At 39.0% G+C, this 25,164-nt stretch overlaps 2 protein-coding genes and 3 non-coding genes across 5 annotated transcripts; 1 reads left to right on the top strand and 4 right to left on the bottom strand.

Moving 5' to 3' along the window:
• Positions 1-371: 371 nt before the first annotated feature.
• Positions 372-3,587, bottom strand: LOC144051113 (solute carrier family 25 member 44-like). Its single transcript, XM_077564918.1, has 4 exons — positions 3,415-3,587; positions 2,228-2,993; positions 2,002-2,129; positions 372-1,879 (listed from the first exon to the last, which is right to left on the bottom strand). Exons 2-4 carry the CDS (start codon positions 2,901-2,903, stop codon positions 1,688-1,690), a joined length of 996 nt encoding a protein of 331 aa, XP_077421044.1. The 5' UTR covers positions 2,904-2,993; positions 3,415-3,587; the 3' UTR covers positions 372-1,687.
• A 953-nt stretch (positions 3,588-4,540) lies between these two features.
• psma4 (proteasome 20S subunit alpha 4) lies at positions 4,541-7,617 on the top strand. The gene is made up of 9 exons (XM_077564811.1): positions 4,541-4,680; positions 5,048-5,080; positions 5,161-5,203; positions 5,379-5,541; positions 5,637-5,714; positions 5,836-5,924; positions 6,945-7,075; positions 7,169-7,292; positions 7,392-7,617. Exons 2-9 carry the CDS (start codon positions 5,078-5,080, stop codon positions 7,544-7,546), a joined length of 786 nt encoding a protein of 261 aa, XP_077420937.1. The 5' UTR covers positions 4,541-4,680; positions 5,048-5,077; the 3' UTR covers positions 7,547-7,617.
• Positions 7,618-21,623: 14,006 nt separating this feature from the next.
• On the bottom strand, positions 21,624-21,696 carry trnaf-gaa (transfer RNA phenylalanine (anticodon GAA)). The gene has a single exon. It is a non-coding gene; the product is annotated as a tRNA-Phe (tRNA).
• Positions 21,697-21,919: 223 nt separating this feature from the next.
• trnaf-gaa (transfer RNA phenylalanine (anticodon GAA)) lies at positions 21,920-21,992 on the bottom strand. The gene has a single exon. It is a non-coding gene; the product is annotated as a tRNA-Phe (tRNA).
• Positions 21,993-22,240: 248 nt separating this feature from the next.
• Positions 22,241-22,313, bottom strand: trnaf-gaa (transfer RNA phenylalanine (anticodon GAA)). Its single transcript has one exon. It is a non-coding gene; the product is annotated as a tRNA-Phe (tRNA).
• Between the last annotated feature and the right edge of the window lie 2,851 nt (positions 22,314-25,164).

The following is a 25,164-nucleotide window of genomic DNA, read 5'->3' as shown; positions in this document are numbered from 1 at the left end:
AAATGACATCATAGATGCTCAGGACTCAGGTAACAACCAATCACGGCTCAGCTTAAAAAAAACAGGCGGTCATTACCTGAGCAACAGTGATGTCATCTTCAGTCAACAGCAAGTGACAAAATGGCCGCCCTCTGAGATGGATAAAAATAGGTGGATTTTGCTTGCTTAACTCATATTCTACAAAAACAATATAAATCAGAATACCGTGTTTAGACTACTGGAACATATTATGGTCAAAGATTTTTTTTGCATTGTCTTCCTTTTTTAACAAAATTAGACCACCAGTCGTCCACCTTCTAGGTACACACTGTCTATTTATAGTTAGTTTACGAACATATTGATCAGGAATGAGGAACTGAATTGACCTTTTACACACAAATTTGAACTGGCTGAGGCTAGTAGTCAAATTTTAAGCAAAAATAACATTTGTTTGCAAGAGCAACAGATTACAATTTGACATCTTTGTCATCATGGCATAATGTATATATCATTGTATTGACATTACAGAAACATGAGAAAGACCGCCTTTGGTTATTGCCTATGTTAATTTATGGGGAACTTTGTCATAACCTTACATTGGGTTGTGGTACATACCAACTAATGTTACTATCAACATGACTCCTATCACCCCACCCCTCCCCCCTTTTTTTAACCAAAATGTTTTCCTACCCGAACAATTAAAATAGTTTACATTAAATTGATTGTTTATATTGGACATTTGGTAACTCAATGAGAACTGACCCAATTTTTAACAAAGAGTGCCTTTGACAATGTGACAGGAAATGATGCATGTACTGACACCCAAAAGCAAAATGATATGATATCATACTTCAGAGAACCTTCAAACATTTTTATATACACAAGCTATGATTTATTTTCAATAGATGTATTATTCAAATATAATTTTGAATAATCCCAAAATGTCCTAACATTTCTTTTTTAAGCATGATTTTCATTAACGAAATCCTACTAAAATCTTGACAACTTGCTTAATTCACATATTTGCACAGTGCAACATGACTACATACAGTAGTTTGTTAAAATTGCCACTGTCCCAAAAACATTTTAGACAACTGCGCAGTCAAAAAAAATCTAAATGACAGATTGTGAGTTGTTAACTGCCCATTTTCAACAGCAACACAAAAATACAATACAAATAAATTATGCACAACAAATTCTTTTAAGACATCAACAGTAAATGCACCACTTATTTTGTGCTTAAAACGATAAAATATAAATGGCATATATTATATTTGTGAGTTGCATGGAATTTGCCATTTTATCAGTCATATTATCAACACAAATACAGAATTGTATTAATGCACCACACAAGGAGGATGAATAAAAGCTGACAAAAATCAAGTTCAGATGTGGGTCCCTTATGTTTGTTGTTTACAGTAGAGGACAACAAGTCTCCCCACAACTGCATAATTGCAGTTCATGTTCAGAAGCAGGAAATAAAATCAAGCTGCAATCATTTCTTGCTTTGCTTAAAAAAATTAAATGAAATGAGGTATTCTTGTTTTTGTGTCCCATCTTGATCTTCTTTCCTCTTCACCAGCATAGGAGTGAATGTCCCATAAAAAAATCAGTAGTTATGTATACAGTCCTTCTGAATCAGTAAATGTCCCTGTTGGATCCGAACGGACTGTCTCGGTGCTGACAGGGTCCACATGAAAGTTGGTTTCTACCAGTGTCTGGAGTCCACCAGCTCTGGCCGCAAACTCAGTTTTTTCAGGCTCTCATAGCCCACCACCATGACAATGGCGGTGGGGGTGGATGAGATGATGCGGGCCGACAACCCTTTGGTCATTCCCCAGAAGCCTTCCTCTTTGATCAGCTGCCTGAAGGTCTCCGTGATTGAATTGCGACCTTCAACCTGAAAAGAGCACAAAACGCTCTTGGCTCAATTTTAAAAAATCACAAATATACAAAATATGAAATGATCCTTTCAGACACATGCAGCTATGTGTTATCTATGTAATTGACGTGGGAACCAACCTGCACTCTGGCTCTGATGACATCCATGGGGTTGGTGACAGTGGAGGCGGTGGCCGCAGCAAGCGGGCCGGCCATGGCCTGAAGGACCAGATGAGGGCAGTTGGAGGGGGCCAGATTTGACAGCTGCTCTGTATTGGTGGAAGATCACTCAATTTAGTGCAGCACTAAGTTCCAAACTTTATGTGAGTATTCTAATCTGTCTGTCCGCATGTGAATTCAGACTTACCTGCATAAAAGTGATAAAAGGGCCACCAGACGGCACTGTTTGGGATGTAAGTGAGTAACGAAGCAAGGGCTCCCCTGTAGAAACCAGGCAAACCATCAGCAGCAAATATTTGGCCCACTATGCTCCTGGTTTGGCCAAACACTCGTTTGGGCTTGCCAGTTACCGAGTTAGCGTTAGAGCGAAAGCGGCTGAGGTGCTCCCCTTGGCCCTGCATCATCAGCTGCTGTGACACCACATCTATGGGGACAGTGATGCTCTGAGCCACCATAGACGCCAGGCCGCCCGCCACCACCGACTTGACCGTGTTGTCGTCGCTATACTTGGAGACATACTTCCTCACCAGCTCGTAGGTGGTTATGTACGCCTGGCCAGAGATGAGGGTGAAAGTGTTCACCATGAAGCCACGGTACAGGCCCCGAACACCCTCCACCCGCAGGATCTTGACAAAGGCATCAAAGGTGCCGCTATAAAGCGATTTGCCGCGCTGCACCTGCAGCCGAGTCCGGATGAGGGTTGCCGGGTAGACCGTGGCCCTGATGCTCAAGGTGATGAACACACCAAAAGAGTAGAACTTCTTTTTGTCCAAGTCCTCCCACTCGATGATCTGGATGTTCCTCTTTTGCTGCATGCTGCCGGCTGCAGGAGTATCATCATTGGAATGACTCATGTCTGACATCTAGTGGAAGCGCAGGTAGAGCATCTGATGATCTCTCACGGTATAGTGGCGACCAGTCCGGGGTTTCTCATCCAGTCAGATGCGATAGTCCTAATGAAGACAAGAATATTTATGTTATATATGATAATTAGGTAGTGTAGTGCGGATTTTATGCTCAAATGTTGGGTGGTGTGGAAATTGCTCCGTTTATAGCAGTGAGAAAATTCAACGGGCATGTTATATTTCCATAAGCTTACTATAAATTAAGAAATATTATTAATACGGCCTGACTAAGTAAGCAAAGCATGTTTGTTTTTTTTACAGTGTTTATTCACGATAATGTGGTTAATCAGTAGCTTTGCTGTTAGCCCTTAAGGCAGAAACGGTAATAACAACACTGTGTACCTAGTGGGACGCCCGAACAGGGCCAAATATATTATAAAGTTGGAAATACAATTCAAAATACTACTACTATGCAGCATATCAATGGTGTTAGCATAGCCGTCAGAAATACCGTTTAAAAGACACTCACCCCTTCGAACAGCATTGTTTACATTAAATCCATGTCCTGAACGACTTGGAACACCACGTCAATGTCCGATTAAAATGCGCTAATGTGAGTTACGTCATGGAACAGATGAATAGATAAAAGCTTGCCAGAGAGTTGGCCCGGCGACCTCCGATCTTGTCTCAACTTCCAGGTTCCATTCTAAACAGCGTGCTGATGTAATAACCAATCAGGGCACACGTATTTATTTTTCTTCACTCTCAACTGGTGCGTCGGTAAACACCATAGCGCCATCTAGAGTGATTCAAACGTCCTTCGTTCGTTTTATGATCAGAAGGTGGAAAAATTGCACGTCGAACTTCTGATTCAACGAAGACAAGAATTCAATAAATTTGCTTTATTTATACAATATTTTATGGTGGCCAATAGGCCAAAGGGTGAATGTGAGGCATTCTGAAAACGTTTTAGGCACCATATGGTGTAGGTAAAGTGCTATATAAAAAGCAGTCCCTTATGTGTAAATAAATAAATATGTTAATTATGTGGCCGCTTCAACAGATCAGATTTTTTTTTAATTTAACAAATACAATACTGAACAAGATGGCGATCTCATAGTACAGATTATACAGTTCAATACTGTAGAAAATAATCAATTATAAGTCTAATAGCTATCTTGATCATTACAAAAATACGTCAATATGGTAAGGATGGATTTTATTTTTTATTATTTTATTGACTTTATTTATTGTTTTTTGTAGGAGGGGACATGCTCAATGTAATTTTGTAACATGAATTTCGGTGTAGGTTGGTTTGAAAGTTAAACATTTATAGATCATAAAGCTTTTCTAAAACCATACCTTGATTGCAAAGAAGTCACTGATTATGTTTTATTATTTTTTTCCTGCAGTAGGAGGTCCTCGAAGTCCCAGATATATGCGGTTTCAAGGTTACGAACGGCACCCCGAAGTAGTCGTCAAAAAAAAAGGTTTTATGTATATACTTTATTTATAGCCAATAAGTGATTTTTATATACAGTTATGACTTCACTACTGCGGCACGTTCCGAATTCCGTTGAAATTCGTCAGTGCCGTAGATGCGGGACTTCGTCGTAACCGAAGAAACCACTGTACAAAAAAAAACGTATTTTTCCTCCCACCGTTAGGTGACGCTGTTGTGCTACTGTTTCACAGTAGCGGCAACTCTCGCACCAGTGAGCGACTCGAGGAAGCGTTAAACAGAAAGTACAAGAATTATCTTCGTTGGACTCCAAGTTACGTTTTTTCATTGAAGGTACTAATAACGTGTGTTGTCCGTATCGTTATCAGCGTTGTTTTTGACTACGTGTTTAGAGTCTGAACAGTTTGACTGTCTTGTTCGTCCTCTTTTATTATGAACCAGCATGCTAGTTAGCGTAGCTTTGATATTGCAGATTCATTCTGTTGAGTTAGCTAGCTGTCTCACCGAGACACACTAGTTTATCATTGCTCCTTATAAATGCGTGTTAAAAGGTACAATCACTGAAGTAATTTACATTCGGTATGTAATAAATGTATCAGGGATCTGACCCACGGGTGAGGTATTATAATGCTCAAGCTATGCATGTAAATATGTTTCTTTTGACTCTAAACTCTCCTAACATTTCAAATGTCATCTACAGGGTAGGGCAAGTTACTTGCTGACGAAGAAAATGGTAGGTAACATCAATATGTATTCATCAATTGTTTTTTTTGTATGTTTGTCTACTAATTTTGGTTCCTGCTTGATGTTAAGTCTCGCAGATATGATTCCCGGACAACCATATTTTCTCCTGAAGGCAAGTGTAATTTCTTTGTGTATGTTAATAGTTCATAGTTGGTACATCGTGATGGATAGCATGTCTATTATTGTTGGATAGATGTTATTGAGGTCAAACTTTGTTATCTCTGTTGCATTCTGTATTAGCTGTGAGTCTGTACGACATTTATTTATTAAATCTTTGCACTTTCTAGGCCGCCTGTATCAGGTGGAATACGCAATGGAAGCAATTGGCCATGCCGGAACATGTCTCGGGATTTTGGCAAATGATGGCGTGCTGCTAGCAGCAGAGAGACGCAACATCCACAAACTGTTGGATGAGGTCTTTTTCTCTGAGAAGATCTACAAGCTCAATGAGTGAGTGCTTGAGCTCCCATTTTTTTAACACTGCGTTGTAAGTTCAAGAACAAAGCATAGTCATCATAATTCTTGTTTACCCCCCCACACCCCAGAGACATGGCTTGCAGTGTTGCAGGTATCACATCAGATGCTAATGTGCTGACAAATGAACTGCGCCTAATTGCACAGAGGTGAGGCTCAGACAAAACTTGCCTTATGATTAACTTTTTATGGTTCCAAATGTTCCATCTCTTAAATTAAGTCTGAAACATTGCATTGACTTGAGCCAAAAGTTTTGTTTTTCCTCTTCAGGTATTTATTACAGTACCAGGAGCCAATCCCCTGTGAGCAGTTGGTGACAGCACTGTGTGACATCAAGCAGGCATATACTCAGTTTGGAGGTAGGAAGCTTGGGCAGATCTTCATGTGTATCTTCATGAAGCTGCAGGATTCCATCAGGCTCTGTCATCGCATAGCCTGTTATTACAATCTGCAAATGACCCATGTAGACCTTAGCAGGACAAAGCAAAGTAATCCATTGCATGTTTGTGGTTCACTATTAGCAAATTTAAATTTTGCATTCCCCCTATAGAATTTATCATGAGCTATTTGCGTATTCACTCGCGTATTTCTGTTTTTGGTGCTCTATAAAATGGTCTCCAGTTCCGCACACGAATAGTCGAGGATTATTGTACACAGTGTCTGATCTTTCAAATGTGAAAGACACCACAGATGGTGAGAAAAAAACAGTGAGTGACAATTGTTGCTCATATACTCGGCTTTAGACATCAACTTAAAGACTGTCAAGCGTATTCATCTGTATTTATTGCTTATATGTTAGTTCACAACTCTCATCTGTTCTGCTGTGTGGAAAATTGTGTCAATGTTTTTTACATTGTCATTCTGGACTTTGTGGAACTTTGAGGGGGAAAAAAATCAATTTTAAATTGAGCAAAGCTGGAACATTGGAAAATGTATATTAAAAAAAAGCGACATACTGTGAAGACTTTCTGGATGCGTTGTAACTTCTTACTGCGACAGCAACTGAGTGACATGGTGTTGCAGTAGTAGTAGCTAAAGGTCTTTTTTTGTTTTTGTCTTTAACCATATTTGCTTTTTAGGGCATGTAGACAGATGTTTGCATACTTCAATTATATCAGATATGCATTGACAGGTAATAGGTAACCTCTGTTTCCAGTTCAGTTTCTAGTTTAAATTTGGACTGGAAGTGCATCCATCCATTTTGTATGTCAAATATGTTGGTAAGGTTAACGTTTGTTAGCAGTATTAAAAACCCACGATAAAGCACGAGGGTGTGAATGATGAACTGCTAGATAGTGGGACACTGTATATACAAATAGCAGAAGTGTTTTATGAAATAGATTTAGTTTGTCTTTGTCATGTCTGGTTTCTGTTGACAGGAAAGAGGCCGTTCGGTGTGTCTCTCTTGTACATGGGCTGGGACAAACACTACGGCTTCCAGTTGTACCAAAGCGACCCCAGTGGTAACTATGGAGGCTGGAAGGCAACATGCATCGGCAACAACAGCGCTGTAAGATCTAATGACAGCCCATTTTCAACTATGTACCATGAATCTATTTCCTCTGCATGATTATTTATTTTTTTGGTCTTGAACCTTGCTCAGGCCGCAGTTTCCATGTTGAAGCAAGACTACAAAGAGGGAGAGATGACTCTGTCCTCGGCTTTGGCTCTGGCCGTCAAAGTTCTCAACAAAACTATGGATGTCAGCAAGCTTTCTGCAGAGAAAGGTGAGCTTAAAACGCCCACCAACGGAACGTACGTCGTACCAGTGGTTTCTTCGCTTCCACAGTGGTTTCACGTTTGTTGTCATTGCCGTCGCGTTTCAGTGGAGATTGCCACCCTGACACGTGAGGACGGCAAAACGAAGATCAAGGTGCTGAAACAGAAAGAGGTGGAAGTGCTGATCAAGAAGCACGAGGCTGAGGAGGCTAAAGCTGAGAAAGACAAAAAGGAGAAGGAGCAGAAAGAAAAGGATAAATGAACAAAATGACACTTCTTGTCACATAATCTTGTTTTGTTTTGTCTTTTACATTAAAAGTTTGGAAATGGTTATATTGTCGTCATGAAATGATGTGTTCTTCACTTGATAAAAGTGTGTTTGTTGGGGGGGTGGCTATTTAGATACAGGAAAATGATTATTACGTTGCTCAGGAAATACGAAAATGTAGTTGAGAGACAAAAGCTGGACGTCATCTTTTTCCTTGAAATTTCTCGAGAGTAACATCACAATGATTGGATAAAATGTAAGCGAGCATATTAAGATGTTTTTTGGGTTGATTTACCCTTTCAGTTTTCTTGCTGTAAAATTTTAGGTTAAAGCAATTTAGTTTGAATTATTTTATTTATTTTTGGGACATTTGTCAAATTTGGAATTTTTCACTTAAAAACAAACAAAATACATAATGAGGTTTCATTTATTCAGAATATCTCTTCATATATGTGAAACTAATTCATGGGATCACACTAATCTTACTCTAAAGTGGGATTAATTTAATGCTATTTTTCAGGATCAAATTGATCCAGATTTGGGACGGTTTTGAAATACCCAACACAAAATCAAATTTGGATTAAAGGCAGAATTGGATTTCCAAATCTGGATTTAATGTGATTAAATACGGTTTGTAATAGTCAAATTTGGACCAGATCTATCTTTAATCCTGGTGGATTATGTTTGAAACACTGGGCCCGAACCGTGTTAAATGTGTCGTGTGTTCAATTTACCACAAGATGGCGATAGCGTTCATTCAGTCAGACTTCCTCATCCCTGTAGAAATGAATCAGGCCCATAATGTCATCGATACAGCTTGATGTAATTTACAATTTTTTGTACGGAATATGTCTATGAGAGGTTATGAAATAGCAAATATAAGAATATTAACATGTCTCTTTAAATGGAAAAAACAACATTAATAATCCAAATATAGATATATTTTTTTCAATGCTCGAGCCTCAGCAAAGCTTAAATGAAGATGAAAACAATGACCAGCATTCTTACCTATAGAGTGAAGTTACAACAACCAAATGAATTAAAACCAAAATCAGTTATGTCATCTTCTTGTGTGCCTCCATGCTAAAGTTACACACTTCAAATAACCCTCACATGAGCAACTAAACAAACACGTTTCTGTGAGTAGAAACTCCTCATTGATGTAGTAGAGCAATAACGCCTGACATAACTCTGAGGTGACAACTTTAGTTGTAAACTTTCTTCTTCTTTTTTAACGCCAATCTTTGCTTTGAGTTTTTTTTCACGGCATGTAAATCAACATAACTAACTCATTGAAAGGCCCAAGGCAGTGAGGTCATGGTGTTCACATGAGCTTGAGTGGGAGGATCTTGGCTTGTTGCGAGTGACCGGAGGCCCCCACACAACCCCGGCACTGACCACCCCGTCCTTTTGCTATTTCAGACCAATTGTGTAAATACCAAACACTCTTGCTGACTTCCATTTTGGAAGCGCTCAAGGAGGCTCGCGGACCGGCTCCTCTGCACATCGTGAGGGAACAGATTTGAAGCACGGGACTGCCTGTTGTATTGTAAACACAGAGCCCCCCCCCAAAAAAGTGTCGGAATGTGTGCGGGGGGGCTGGGGAGCGAGGTCAGATGGAGGCCAAGACAGGTGGTATACATCAGAATCAAGGCTGACATCTCAGCATTAACTTATCCAAACAAACGACAGGCCAGGCAGTATGTTGTCTCGCTGGCACTGGGAGGAAGAGCCAAATGAAAGAGAAGGGGGAGGAGCGGGGACGAGGCCGACAGGAACGAGTGGGAGTGCCCCCACAATGCAACGCAATCATCTGGCCATCTCCTCTTCAGTCTCACAGGAGGAAGACACTTAGAAGACAAGGCTAAACAACACAATTGGAGCTATTTTACTCTGCGATCTTGAATTGCTCTCTGGTATTGAGAATTCAGGACGGACTTTTTTCCTGACAGGGCACAGTGCAAGCAGGAATTCTACATCAGAGCTGATTCACCGTGCGTACAGCTTTTAAAGCTTTCCGACAGGGTTAGGGTTTTTATTTTATACATTTATACATTTTATAAACAAGCGTTTCGAAAGTGCTGCACATTGAGATCCACACACTATCATATACATACAATGTAGGAAAATGAACTATTAAACAGTAAAATAAAAAATAAATACATTAAAAATAATAATAATAAAAAAAAAATTTAAAATTTAAAATTTAAACACACGAAAAGACCCTGAAGACCACACAATTCACACTGTTGATGATTACCATCCATCCATTTTAAAAAAAACTAAAACAATTTTATAGCACTCGTCCTCATTGGGGTTGCGGGTGGGCTAGTCCACCTTTGACTGGTCTCCATCCAGAAGCACCCGGAGAAAATTGCGCACAAGCAATCTTGAATGTGAGGCAGCTTCTCGTCAGCATATTCTCTTCTGATTAGTTATCGCATGTTGATGCACTTGCAGCTGAATGATAGCCACACGCAAGAGCTGATACAAAATAATAACAACAATGAACAGAACACATTTTTTTGTCGAGTTAGATCTGACAGCTGTTTTTAACTCACTTTTGCTTGTGGAATGCTTTTTCCATCAACATCAAGTCTTCGGGCTATAGGATACCCCCCCCCCCCCCTAAATGAAATAAAGGAGTGTGTATGTAAATAAATGGAATAGTTGCAAAAAGACAAAAAAAACTGCATAAAACGAAATAGAACAATGGTAAACCCATGAATACCTGGTTACCTTTCTCAACAAGTTGTCACATAGCTGTAGATTTAGTCCAATTGTAATCAGCTCTTCTTACTACAGCCTTACTACAGCTAATCAGTGGAATTTTGCTTATCTGAAGGGTAAGCCCTGGAGAAATTTTGCAATTTTGGAATCAGCATTCAAATTCTAGTTTTAATTAGGATAAAAATCTAATCCAACAGATTTTTTTTTCTAATTGTTCCCCAGTGTAATATTTGTGATGATGCAAAAATACTGTGTGCAGTTTGGATTGTCTGTAAAAGGAAAAATAAAGCATTTCAAGCATAGTTGTTATCCCAGTATCTGCAATTAACAATGGACATTGAAGTGCAATGGTGTAAGTGTTTGTTTTTTGGGCTTATAATGTGGAATTTTAGATATATATTATCTATATATCACATATTAAATAAGCGGTTTGGAAAATGGATGGATATTATTATTATTATTATTAACGGTATTTGTATTTATATGAGTAAAATTATATGCATATCAATTAATTTTTTTAAAATTCCAATGACACTGGTGACATCTCAAATACTTGTCATTTTTGTTTGTATTTTTTTTTAGAAAAACAAAAGTTTGTTTGTAATTTTAAAGTTGTGTTTGAAGTCGATTAAAGCATCAGGATGAATGTGCTTGTACCATACAAAATAACATAATTATCATAATAAATAAGTGCCTTGTCTTGTGCCCCATTTGGGGGAAAACAGGGTTTGCTAAGGAATGTGAATGTCACGTTGGATTGAATTTGTGAAATTGGGTGCTTTTGTTTTGGCGCTGCACAGCTTCTCCTGCGACTCACTCAGGGACGTCCCATCCTTGGAACATTGTTAAGGTCAACAAGCAAGCTTGACGCTTGAACATTGGAGGGCCACTCTCATGTCATTGGTCCACAAGGACTGTTTTTCCAAACCAGGAACTGCACGGCGTCTGTTTACAACAGCTGCCAATAAAATATATTCTTTAAGAGATGTATTCATTTGAAGTCAGTCAAATTTCAGAAACGCTTGTGAATGATCCCTCTCAACGTGCTCTCGTCCCCCTGTTTTACAATTAAATTCACTCCGTGGATTGTAAAGTACTGACCTTACAGGGGAAAGAGCCATTATACGGTCTTCTCATCCATGACAGTCTTTTTGTGAGCAGCGTGCAAATACTTGCAAGACATCACTGGCTGCCTTCACCATAAATGGAGATGAGTTTTTGTAAACAGTACTTACGAGCCGGACTCTTATGGCCTCTTAAGGACGGTATATGAAGCTTGTCTTTTTGTTGGCACGCTTCTGTGGTAGTTACTGCATGTTGGGGGTATTTTGTTTTTATTTATTTTTAATATTCTTTTGGTTACAAAATAACATGATATGGAGCTATTCATTCTTCAATTGTGCATAATTCTTAATGTTTTGTGGTTTTAATGTGGCTATTACTGTAATTACCTCATAGAACACAGTATTTATAATATTATGGCTACATCAGGCAGGTACTGGTTTGTAAATGTACACCAGTCGGTCACAATATTATGACCCTTGCACAATGTAATGACAAAAGTGTTGGGAATGACACTGTTAGAGGGGGTAGCCACCAAGGGTTAGAGTAAGGGTAGGGTATATTATTTTCAGTAAAAAAACAAAAAAAAAACAGACAATAGTGAGGTGTCAATATGTAGTAATTTTCTGTAACATGACAGTTTGAAGCAGGCATTTTTTGTTAAATAGCTGATCTGTGTCTCATGCAAGTGTTGAAAACAATGACCCTTTGACCCTAATATGCTATTGTAATAATGTCTGTGTTGTTAGCTTTAGCCATCTTTTCTATAGCACTTGTCCTTGCACTGCTCTTCTTCTTTTTAATTCGTCTTCTTTTTCATTCTTCTTTTTTCATTCTTCTTTTTCATTCTTATTTTTAATTTATTTTTATTTTTCATTCTTCTTCTTTTTCCTTCTCCTTTTTCATTCTTCTTTTTCACTCTTCTTGTTCCTTCTTATTATTATTATTTTTCATTCTTCTTGTTCCTTCTTCTTCTTTTTTTCATTCTTCTTCTTTTTCATTCTTCTTCTTCCTTCTTCTTTATTCTTCTTCTTTTTCATTCTTCTTCCTTCTTCTTTATTCTTCTTCTTTTTCATTCTTCTTCCTTCTTCTTTTCATTCTTCTTCTTCTTCATTCTTCTTCTATTTTTTCATTCTTCTTCTTCAATGTTGGTAATAATTTGTATTTTTTATTGGTATCATTAACTCATCAGTACAGAGCAATGAACAACAACAGTTACAACCTGTCCAAAAGACATTAAAAAAAAATGACCAAGAGAGGGAGACAGAACAGGAAGCTTGACAGGTTACCAAAACGCTGCCCGATTTCTCAGATGAAAAAGAAAAACATAGGGAAGACATTACCACTTGTTGGATCAAAAGCTTAACTCAAAATTGGTTGGTCAAATTAAACACAGACAAAATGGAGCTCGTGGTTGCAGTCGAGACACTGCTTAGAAAGCTTGGAGAATTCTGCATTAGCATTGACGACTGCTCCGTCCATCCTTTTCCTGAAGTCCTCAATTTGGGTATTATTCTGCACTCCAATTCATTGTTCCAATCACACATTAAACCCAACACCAGTCACCTTGTCAGCCTTTTGCCAAGCAAGTGCTACTGAAAATGGATGGATGGATTCCGCGATGTAGAACACTATACATAATCATACATGATTCAAAGTACTGTAGCAAAATACAGCATTTTATTAAGTATTTATATACCCTTGATGAAGTGCATGGGATCATACTTGCGCAGTAAAACTATTGTGCTAACTGAAGCAAGACTACACTGTTACACCATTTGCCTGACAAACCGTGTGTGAGCAGCGTGCCTGCACAACTCAACGATAACAAAGACAAAGGCAAATATTACAAGCTTATTATTTAACTATTTCTACATTGTAGACTCAGTGTAGATTCCGTAAGACTACGAAAGGCCGTATTGTAGAACCTATAAGTCAGCATATTCTTTATAGTGGACTAATGTGGAGTCATTGAAGGCAAACAAAGGGCCCAAAAGCTTCATTTGGGCAGGCCAAGGTGACTGAGTTCGCAAGGTGAAGAAAGATGCATCAGAATTGTGATAAGCACATACACGGAAATAAATCCCTCACCCCATTTCTTATTGTTCAATTGTGTGACATTTTTTACAGATAATAATATTTTCTAATAATAAAAAAAAACATGTTAATTAAAAGTTGGGTAACACTGAACTAGTTAGGGTCATGACCCCGGTGTGGAGTTAGCATGTTCTTTAGCTTTCCTTCACATGGACACTATACAACCAACTACTTACATTTTTTGTAGAAGTAGAATTGGATAAATTCCCTCACAGCACACTTGTTTGAGTGTGATTAAGCCCTGTGAACTTAGCCTAGCATAGCACGGCCTTTGGATCAGAACGGATTGCATCCTTACAATTTCATCCAACATTGCCGTATAAGTTGTCAGCTTTTAACTCAATTTTATCTTCCATATAGTGCTCTCCCTTATCCTGTAATGGTTGAATTTCTACTCTGTCATCCCCAAGACAACTAGTTCTATATTTGTGGCGGTCACAAAAGGCGCTCTCAAATATGTTGAAATGAAATTTTTAAAAATGCAGGACGAACCCTACCCCAAATTGAAATGCGAAAGTGCAGTCTTTTACAATCTTTTAGTCATCCTTGGCACACTCGTTGGTGTTGCAGAGGCGACCGCGTAGGTTTTATTTAGGAGAGTAGAGAGTGGATTTTTTAGGGTGACGACAGGTGCCGTGGTGAGAGACCAGGCCAGTAATCGGGAGAGCGTATGGGGAGGGAGAGTATCTTTTGGGGGAGGAAGTGAAGTGCATTACCTGCAGGCAGCCAATAGGCTGGCACCACCCCATCGCCCTCCATCGCCTCCACTCAGCTGCCGCATCTGAGGCCGACCTAGCGCCATTCATAATGCATGATCACCACTCCACCCCCCCACCTCCACCCCCAGCCCCTCGCTCAGGCCTGTCAGGGCCCGTTCCTTCTGACAAGTCAGCCCAACTCTACTTTAGCTCCTAAGAGGATGTGAAACGGTTGCATAATTTAAAATGCCACCCGCTGTTTTCAGGGTTCATGTCTTATGAAAAATGCAGCAGGCTGACTTTGAGGGGGAGTTTTTATCCAAATGGGGTAAGAGAGGATGCTCCAGTTGAGACAATGGAGGTGGGCGGCGACCAAAAGTTCTACTAAGAAACTTTTTGGGGAAACAAATCTTTTGCAGACCTGCAACATAGTTAAAACCATATTTGGTGTTATGACCGTGCTCACAGAAAGGGGGGGGGCTTGTTTCCTCAGCAGGGAGTTCCAATATAAGGCAGCAGCGTCTCATTTGTTCTCATCTCAAGTTCATGGACTTGAGACCAGCTGTGAACCAAAAAACAGCTGATCAATAATACAGAAAATTGTGACGAGTGGCTAAGGAGATTACCGTACCATTGTGCAAGGCACCAAAAGGTTGCCACGTCCAAATACTGTTGGGTACGCATGTTTGAAATACGTAATGCTTTATGGTTGGTCAATGTTATAAGCTACAGGTTGACATGTAAGATAGAGACAACCAAATGTAGAAGGGTCATGCTTACAATGTACTTTGACTTCTTCAAGGAAGATCAAGACAGAGTACGTACCTGGCAGCAGCGCACAGACTTTTGGCAAGAAGGAATTGTTTGTACAAGAATTTGTTCATCCGTATAGTTCTCTTAAAAACTAAACAAATGTCAAATCAAGGAGCGCCATATTTGTGTTTGTCCCTTGGTTACCTAGCAGGTGACTTTCTGGTTGATAGTGATTCATGTAAAAAGTTTTTTCAACATTTAGTTATCCTTTCATATGTATTTATTCAGATTTGCTCCAAATTTTGAAAGGTTCCTTCAAGTTTCATTGAAATCATTTATGTACAGGGGTTTAACGTCTAACCACTATTCCTGTCACGCTGCTGATCAAACTCAAGACATTTTGCTTTTCAAAAAATTTCCCAATTTAATTAATAGTATCCGGAATAATTTGTTCCACAGAGTGTGACTCATGGTGTACCTCCAGTCTCTCTCTCACTCTCTCTCTCTCTCTCTCTCTCTCTCTCGCTCTCTCTCTCTCTCTAAATAAATAAATACATAAACCTTAATACTGGTTGAGAGTCCCACCAAGAACCAAGCAACATGGTAGAAACACACCAAAATAAAACATGTAACAACGCTGAACAGAACCAACAAAATGGCATGAAAGACCACTGGTACTGAACAATTGCTTAAATTTGACAATTTTCCTTCTCTCTAACTTGGAGTAGATTTTTTTTTCTCTTCCTCTTTCACTACTGTTGTCCTTTCACAAAAAGTGCTGCCAAAATCTAAAGGAAAAAGCAAAACACAAAGACTTGATCCTTTGATCCTGGCCGAAGTGAAATTTACTGAGGTGCACAAATTCGGCTAAAATGTTGCTCGTCCTAACATACAAATCAACTAACAGACAATCAGCCTTTGTGTCTTTGCACTTACTGGAGGTAAATATTAAGACACCTCTTACTTCAACAGAGGACGACTTTATTACTCTTAGCATATAGTTGCATATCAATTAGGGCTATGATTCCTAGTGGTGGACAAAAGACAAACTTATCCACAATTAATTGCGGCTATATATTTGAAAATGTCGTCATCCATCAGTGTGGCGTTTCCTTGACGTCTTACTGCAAGGAAATCCCAATGGACCGCTACGATTTTCAGTCCAGTCTCTAACCATGTTTAATATTTGATGAAATTAGTTCTGCTTGCTGCCTCTGCTCTCCTACTTCTGTCTCACAAATCCAACCAGACCCCCCCCCAACACCCCACCTCCCACCTTTTACTTGATTGTGTCTTTCGTTTGTATTGAATGACAATTTCAAGCTATTTGAAATGGAAATTACAATTGTGACAAACATTTTCACTGGTAACATATTGCTCTATGATTTAAAATAATAATAATAACAGTTTTCAACAACAACAAAAATGCCTTGTGAAAATGTTAGTATATATTAAACGTTCATATTTATACTTCACTATCGCGTAGACTGAATTGTTTAATAATCCAGCAGGATCCCCCTCGACGCTCCTCACTAGATTGTAATCAATTACAAATGCCACACTCGAAAGTCAACCTTCTGGATGAGCAAGTGGAGTAACAGCCCCGATGTTTACGTGGCGTGGACTGATTTAGTGCCTCGGAATGGCGGACCTACGTCCTGCTGCTATTAAGTGCCTTGTTATTGTTCAATGGATGAGAACCATGCCTAGGCTCTGCGCTGCTCAAAAGGGAACAGGAGAATGTGCCATTAACATGTTTAGTTTGGAGGCCTGTGATTGATACTCCCTGGCATTTAGGAGATTTACCTTGTGGAGATTTACTCAGCTGCACTCTGGACTCCGTCTGTCTGTCTATCTATATCAATCCATTGCCTCCAAATGTATAAGAATTAAGAACTATTCTGGTATCTCACTGAGAGGTGAATGCTTGCAAACGTGGGTTTCGCAAGTGACAAGAAAAACTGTGCGGCAGGCAAAAATTGTCTGCAAACATCTTTGCAACCTTTTACAAAAACTCACAAATCGCCATGTTTGCAAGGCATTCGCTGCTCAATGAGATACCAGTTGTAAAATGCAAGGAAGATTAAACTAACGGTGTGTAATCTTTAGCGCCATCTAGTTGCGAACTAATAATTCATTAAATTTAAAAACATACTATTGATTTCAATAATGTGAAAAAAATTAATATGTTGCATCACATCATTTTTTATCTTTTATTTTTGATTCACATTTTTTAATATATATAATCGTAGGTCTAGTAATCACTCATTTTTGTTATTATTATTATTTATTTTTTTCTGGAGAGCTCAGTATTGTTCATTCGGTAATTTTACCGATTTGACATGTCATCATCATTGCTCTCTTTTTATTTTATTTATTTATTTGTTTATTTATTTTTTATATTTTGTATGGGGGTGAGTATGTGTATGTGCATGTGCGTGTGTATTCATTAGTTCACCTAAAACCTATTAAAAAATCCCATACTGTTCACCTAAACCGAACACTTCAGAACCCAGCCAGAGCCGTGAGGCCGTCAGGAGACCTGAGGAAGGACGAAAGAAAAGAAAGGAAAGTGAAATCCAGCACCGACCAGACACCACCCACCACCCACCGGGCCACCAACCAGAGTCCTTCACCAACCCCAGAAACATCCAAATTCACTAATTATATTAGATGACTGGAGTCTCACCTTACAAGAGGCTGACATGTTTCACTGCCATCTACCTGCTTCGGATACCCATAGACAACTTCACAAAAGTAGCCTCTAGCCTCTCTTGTTAGCTTGTTCACACCGGCTGCCAAGACGGCGTCGTTCGAAATGAGAATAGGTGGTAGGCTTGCAAAGTGTGGTCTCTCTGAGCCACCGTAGTGTGCGTGCCTCTATGCGCTTTGGCTGCATTCTATGATATAGCGACATCTAGTGGTCACTTATTACACACTGTCACTTTAATGAGCCTTCCCCGAAGAAACCTTGCAAGGCCAAATCACGATATTACCTTCACAATGAGCTTGTACTTTTGGTATCAAGCAGTTCTTTTCTGTCCACAACTCTAGCCTTCGGTAAAGGCCTAGCGACTGAGTTTTATTTAAGCTAATAATCAATTCTTAAGATATGGTAACTGTGAACAAAAATATCGCAGTACTAAAATAACAGCTATAAAATGCCCTTTGTTGAAATATTTTGTAAATAAAAACATAAATAAAAAAATAATATTACCATCCTTCTTCTGTTTAAATGTTCTTAGTAAGTCACACACCAATGTTACTGTCTCACAGCACTTTCGGTGCCTTCCCCTCCTTTTGTCCATTTTTTTTCCTTTGGAGTATGTCTAGATGAAAGCATTGATGAACATTTCTCGACACGTTAATAAGGGAAATGCAATTGCTAGTTGAACGAGACAGATGATGTTTTATTATTGTTTGTACTACTGTGGCCAAGACTCGCACTGAGGAAAAAATATAAACATACGGTTAAATTAATAACGCTCTCTCTGCTGAAAAGGGATTTTTATATGGTAAATGTGTGTATCAGACCCGTCTCCACGGGTAGGCCATAGAGCCCCCCCCCCCCCCCACTTGAGGCACAGATCTCCCAACCAAAAAAAAAAGTAGTTTTATCATATTTGATCACATTGAAGGCCTTTATGGAGAAGAAAACGCTTACTGTCAACAACATTGGAAATAGAGTGCTGTAGCATCAAAAATATGGAACAAAGTAAGTACTGGTATTACTAATAATTGCCCCACCCCCATGTACCCCCCTCAACACAGAGGTCTGGGGACGTGACCAGCGTGGATGCATGTCCGTCGTCTTCATATTACGCTAACACAACACGAGGCCCCTGTTTATGTTGACAAAACCCAAGTAGGGTTCATTTAATAAATCTCTCATGTAAAAATATATCCAGCAGCAGCAGGAGATGATGATGTTATTGTTGATTCGGACCCAAGCCATTACGTCAAATTTGGCTATGAGAAGATGTGGAATTTAACATGAGCTTTTCGTAGTATTCATCTGATGTTGATTAGGCTACAAAACTATTTTGCAGTTGTTATGAAGCTCTGTGTTTACAAGTGGGTGGCGGGTGGTTTACATTCCACAGCTTCTGCCCAAACAACCGAACGTGTGCACATCTGTCCGCTGAGGCAAAGTGTCCAAACATTAACCACATTTGCTGGAGTCTTATGCAGTCCATCGTCATTGGCACCGCACTTCCTGTCCCTGCGATGTCTCGGTTGGACATCAGCCAAACTACTTGTAAAAGATCCCACTCTAGAGAAAATAGTGTTATTTTGATTTGACAGATTCTTTGATTAAAGAAACTTTTTTTCAATGTGGAAATCTTTCAATGTCTCACGATTCGATTCGATTCCGGTTTCTGGGTGTACGATTCGATTCGGAATCGGTTTTTTATTTTTTATTCAAAATGATTTGATTGACAATGATTTTTGCTTCAATTTATAGATGTGCAAGGAATCGTAATGATCTACTCCAATCTGACTTGCTAATGCTAATTAGTGCTCTACTCGCGGCACTTTTATCACTCAAAAGAACGGCTCCACGCTGCAAAAAAAAACTACTTTTATTGCAATAACTTGAGCGTGACTTTTTCCTTCTACTCGCTAATGTGGCTACAACGTAACAGTGTATCAGAGCACGTGGAACCTAAATGGCCAAATCAGGTACAACATGAAGAACGCTCCCAATAAAGGCACACACAAAGGGAAGACAGTATAAAATAATTTAAATAAAATCGATTTTGGGACATTTAAAATCGATTCTGAATCATACTGAATGAGAATTGCGATTCTTATGAGAATCTATTTTTTGGCACACCCCTAATATTTAGATAAAATTAGGCAAAGAAAATTACACATACGCCATTTCATAAAACAATTCTATGATTGAGAAAGTTATTTTTCTTTTAATCATGTACTCTTTCTTCTACTGAAACACAGTACAGTAGGCCTACTAGTAATATAAGGAAAATTTCCTTTCCAGTGTGTTTATCAGGCTATCTACAGACAATCAATGTAAACATGCAAACACACACAAATGCACAAATATCCTGACAAGTCCAAGTTGCAATTGTATGCTGTGACATCTAATCTAGCCCATCTCCCTGGTTAATTATGCTCCTTTCCTCCTCCCCTGCATCATTATGTTGTTTTCTCTCATTTGGACTTTTCCCACCCACTGAACGTCCCCCTAGAGAAGCTTCCAGCAATCTCACATCCCTCCAATGTCTGCTAGCTGGGAATCTGCTGCCCTTTGCTTGAAGCGGCACAACCCTCCGCTATGTGTCCTATATTACATAAATAAACAGGAAGTGGAGGCTGTTTGGCCTCGGAAGGATGTCGCGAGTGGGTTTATTTTCACTAAATGCACAGTAACTTCATGAGACAGCTCGCAAAAAAAGCTTTGTGTTATCGTTTGAAGTCTCTTAATACACATGATATTTATATGTGGATTGTTTCCCATGTTGTGGTGAATCTCAGTGGATCTAAACGTTTACAGTCATGAGAAAATATGATGTATTCAGACGGTCCCAGTGGATCGTTTCTGCAGCATTTCCTCTTAAATAGCTCTGAGTGCTGGGAGTGTTTCTAAGCGAAGGAAATACTTGAATGTTTATTATGTTCCACAAGTTACAAGATCAAGGACAAAAGCATCTGTCATGTTATTTTCTCCAATAGTGTGCTCAGAAAAATGGCTTTCATCATCATCCGTGATGTGCAACCTCACACGTAATAAAGCTGTTTAATATTTATTTCAATCCTTTCTGACAGGCAGCAACTCACATCCTTGACTGCTAATGACAGTGTTAGCTGTCAGGCTTAGGGGTGCTTATGTGGACCAGCAGGAAGTGAAGTGGTACAGTCCGGCTGGTGTCTAGCCTCATATCAGATTTGTTGTGTTTCCAGATTGACATCAAATGAAAAAATACACTTGATTATATTTTAGGTAGATATTCAAAATTAACTCATTCACTGCCATTGACGGCTATAGACATCAAAAATGCATTTGAACTATTTCTATTAATTTTTCCCACTTTTGTTAACAAGATTATGAAAACCTAGATTTTTTAAATTGTATTAGAACAGATATAAAATTTGTAATTAGTTGTGAGTTAACTAGTGAAGTCATGCGATTAATTACGATTAAAAATTGGCGATTGCCTGGAGCCCCTAATTGTTTATTAATCTTTTCTTAAAAAAAAAATTAAAAAAAGGTTATCAAGGTTTTTTTGTTTAAAAGAAAAACATTATTGAAAAAAAAATTGGGGCATCAGGCGATTAAAATTTGTAATCGTAATTAATCGCATCACTTCACTAGTTAACTCACAATTAATCACAAATTTTATATCTGTTCTAAATGTAAAAAAAAAATTCTAGGTTTTCGTACTCTTGTTTACAAAAGTGCTTCATGTAAAATCACAGTTTTGCAATCCCAAAAACCGGGATTGAACCAGGAACCTTTTATTTCCTCAGTCAAAAGCTCTACCAACTGAGCTATTTCAGCTACTATCATTTTAAGTTCTGAGCAGCTCACTCAAAAAACGGCTGGAGCAGGAAAATCGTATATCAGTTGGTTACAGTACCAGTAAGCTGAAATGTCTTCCTATTGAGGAAGAAGACCTTAGTACTATATGGACATTAAACTATGTAAAACAAGTGTCTAAATGGCTTCGCATAGAACTACAGCTTCATGTGAAACCACTGCTCTGATCTGCCGAAACCCGGGATCGAACCAGGGACCTTTAGATCTTCAGTCTAACGCTCTCCCAACTGAGCTATTTCGGCTTCTGAGCAGCTCACTCAACAAACGGCTGGAACAGGAAAATTATGTATGAGTTGATTTCAGATAATACTTTATTTAAGTATAAAGTCAGTGTAGCAGTAAGCTGAAATGTCTTCCTTTTGAAGAAGAAGAGCTTACTACTATATGGACATTAAACTATATCAAAGTAGTGTCCATATGGCTTCACACAGAATTGAGGCTTCATGTAAAATCACTGCTCTTACGTGCCGAAACCCGGGATTGAACCAGGGACCTTTAGATCTTCAGTCTAACGCTCTCCCAACTGAGCTATTTCGGCTTCTGAGAAATTTTTGTTCTGAGCGGCTCAACAAACGGCTGGAAAACGGCTGGAACGGAAATAGTGCAGCAGTTGATTACAAATAATACTTTGTTAAAGTATAAATCACAAAGTCAGTGTACTAGTGAGCTGAATTGTCTTTCTATAAAGGAAAAAAAACATACTGCTATATAGACAAACTAAATGGAAAAAGTGTTTATATGACTTTGCACAGATCTGAGGCTTCATGTAAAATCACTGTTTTGCACTGCCGAAACCCGGGCTCGAACCAGTGACCTTTAGATGTTCAATCTAACGCTCTCCCAACTGAGCTATTTCAACTCTTGGCATTTTCAATTCTGAGCAGTTAACGCAACAAACGGCTGGAACAGGGAAATCGTGTATCATTTGATTACAGATAATACTTTGCTAAAGTATAAATCACAAAGTCAGTGTCCTAGTGAGCTGAATTGTCTTTTTATGAAGGAAGAAGAGCTTACTACTATATAGGCACCCATATACCCACAGATCTAAAGCAGTAATGCCATCTCAGCCATCTTGAGTGAAATACAGTTGTGCATGAAAGTTTAAATACTGTACCCTTGGGGGTATGTAAACTTATGAGCACAACTGTAAATATACAAAAAGCTAAACCTTGCTCAAAAATGCTATGAATCATCACCAAAATTAACATGCACATCTCTTCTCATGTCAACTTCAGCCTCTGAAAATATCAAAACTATTGCCACAGTATTGTATATTTTACGGGCATTAAGCCTTTTTCTCACCATGCGTTGCACTCCTAAGTTGACATGTAAACTTTCATGCACAACTAATTATTTTTAGAAATAGAATTAGAAATCCTGTGTGCTTTGCATGTAGTTCACATGAAATAGAAAGTGGGAACATCACTTACAAAGTGAAAGGGTAATAAGTTCTATGCAGCCCCACTAGTCTAAATATGGTATTGTGGTCAATATTGAGTAAGTGGAATATAAATTAAGCTGCAAAATCCAGCCGTTTATATCAATCTTAGGAGGCGGCCATTTTGCTACTTGCTGTTACGGGAAAATGTCATCACAGTTGCTTAGGTAACAACCAATCACAGCACGGCTTCAGAAAACAGGTGAGCTCTGATTGGTTGTTGCCTGAGCAACATTGTCATCTTCGGTCGACAGCAAGTGGCAAAATGGCCGCCCCCGAGATGGAATAAAAACGGCTGGATTTTGCTGATTAACTCATGTTCCACAAATGTAATAATTGAATTGATGTAATTAAACAGAATGTCATGTTTTGACTAGTGAGGTCACATGACATATTGTCAAGAAATGTTTAAGGTTGACTTCCACTTTAAAGGGATACTTGACTCATTGAGTCATTTTTAGCAGTAAAAAGGTCATATTTCGTCCAGAATGAGTTTGATAACTTCATTATTTTTCATGTAGAATTAATGCCTTTAAAAACTATTTTTTCCACTTACTGTGGATTGAAGATGACATCACCTGCGCTGAGGAAACAGGTAACAGCCAATCTTGGCTCCATTTGCTGACCAAACTTAGAAAACAAGTAAGCCGTGATTGGTCGTTACCTACTTCCTCAGCGCAGGTGATGTCATCTTCAGTCCACAGCAAGTTAAAAAAAATCAAAATCAAAATAAAAAATAAAATAGTTTTTAATGGCAAGTCAAGTATTCCTTCAACGATGGATTGACAACTAAGATGTCCTCCTGTTTTGTAGATTTAACCATCATAATGTGCAATAAAGCTTAAAATGGCAGCATGGTAAAAACCATGAGTGTTGGTGCTAATCACATCATTCATACCATAGAGGTGGGCGTTTTATGACCATGAACTAGAAATAAGAAATGTCAAGAATAGAACGTTGCTATTAATTTCATATAATTTTAAGGGGAAGTGCTACGTTGGGATAAAGGTGTCTTTGTTTAAAATCATCTGTCATTGTTTTTAGGGGGGAAATTTTAAATATCAAAAGTATTAGTTGTATCGATAATTGGTATCGGTACCTGTGATGACTCACGAGTTGATTACTTGTACTGGTATTGATCTGAAGGGAAAAGAATGGTATCGGACAGTCCTAATGCTCTACAATGGTTTATAATGGCGTCTGTAGGAGTCGCTTGGAATAAATCATTTATTGAAAGTATGCCTCATGCAAACAGCCTCTCACTCGATCCCCTCACCCCTGATTGAAGATGACAGTTGTAAAACTACTTTACGAGAGCAAAGCATGAAATTGTTATTGAAGTCATCTGCTGAAAGAGTCTCCAGGCTTTACTAAAAGTGTTGCACTAACATGGAACTTCTCGCCACTCCTATATTGCATTCTGTATTACATATTTTTTATTTATCAAATAAAAAGACAAAGGAAAAGCAAAATAATGCACCGATTTAATAAAATCTTGCAAAATGTATAATGTTGCTGAATGTTACGATGCCTTCCATTTTCTGTAGCGCTTGTTTTCATTTGGGTCACGAGTAAGCCATCCCAACTGACCAACCACCTTCAAGAGGAATATTTTCTGCACATATCAGGAGAGTGTGAGGTCCATTGATTTCAAGCACAAGTCACCCTTCTTCTGTCCTTAGACAAGAGGTGTGACCGCGTCTGACAAATGCTAGCTCAACAGCCGCCAAATAAGCTAACGGATAAACGTCGCGATCCGTGTATCGGCGATGAAGAGCCTTTCTATGAATCAGCGGTCAGATGAAGGAATCCGACGGCGAAGATTGTTCCCCGCGCGTGCACTGTGATCAGCTTTAATGTATCGACGAGGAAGGCCACTTATCGGAACAGCCATTGGCCCAACGTCACTAATGTGTCCCAGGCCTCCTTCGCTCCACGTTTGGGTGCAAAAGCTTCAAAGTTTCCCAGGACCTCCAAATGGATGTTTGGCCAAGCCACAGAGGACGCGGGGAACACAAGCTAAGTGCTTTAGCAGCGTGTGACGCTAACTCAGTGGGACAAGCTCAGCGTGGCGTGAAGAGGAAGAGTGCTGTGTGAGGTGACTTATGGGACAATGGGCCCGCTTCTCACAAATAAAACATGAGCCTTATCCACTGCTTCACAAAATGTACACTGTTGGGCTAGAAAGAAGGCGCAATCTGATTTAATGCTCCTGCACACATTTGATAAGCCAGTGGATACAATGAAGGCCATATATGTTACAAGGTTT

The sequence above is a fragment of the Vanacampus margaritifer genome, chromosome 4, assembly GCF_051991255.1.
Source record: "Vanacampus margaritifer isolate UIUO_Vmar chromosome 4, RoL_Vmar_1.0, whole genome shotgun sequence".
Lineage (NCBI taxonomy): Eukaryota > Metazoa > Chordata > Actinopteri > Syngnathiformes > Syngnathidae > Vanacampus > Vanacampus margaritifer.
This window is presented reverse-complemented; position numbering and strand designations above follow the sequence as displayed.

Coding starts and splice junctions, on each gene's coding strand:
- LOC144051113 (XM_077564918.1), bottom strand. CDS start 2,903: ATGTCAGACATGAGTCATTCCAATGATGATACTCCTGCAGCCGGCAGC. Junction 2,130..2,227: donor CTTTTATCACTTTTATGCAG/GTAAGTCTGAAT, acceptor CCACCAATACAG/AGCAGCTGTCAAATCTGGCC. Junction 1,880..2,001: donor TCATCAGAGCCAGAGTGCAG/GTTGGTTCCCAC, acceptor TGCTCTTTTCAG/GTTGAAGGTCGCAATTCAAT.
- psma4 (XM_077564811.1), top strand. Junction 5,715..5,835: donor CTGCGCCTAATTGCACAGAG/GTGAGGCTCAGA, acceptor TTTCCTCTTCAG/GTATTTATTACAGTACCAGG. Junction 7,293..7,391: donor CAAGCTTTCTGCAGAGAAAG/GTGAGCTTAAAA, acceptor GTCGCGTTTCAG/TGGAGATTGCCACCCTGACA.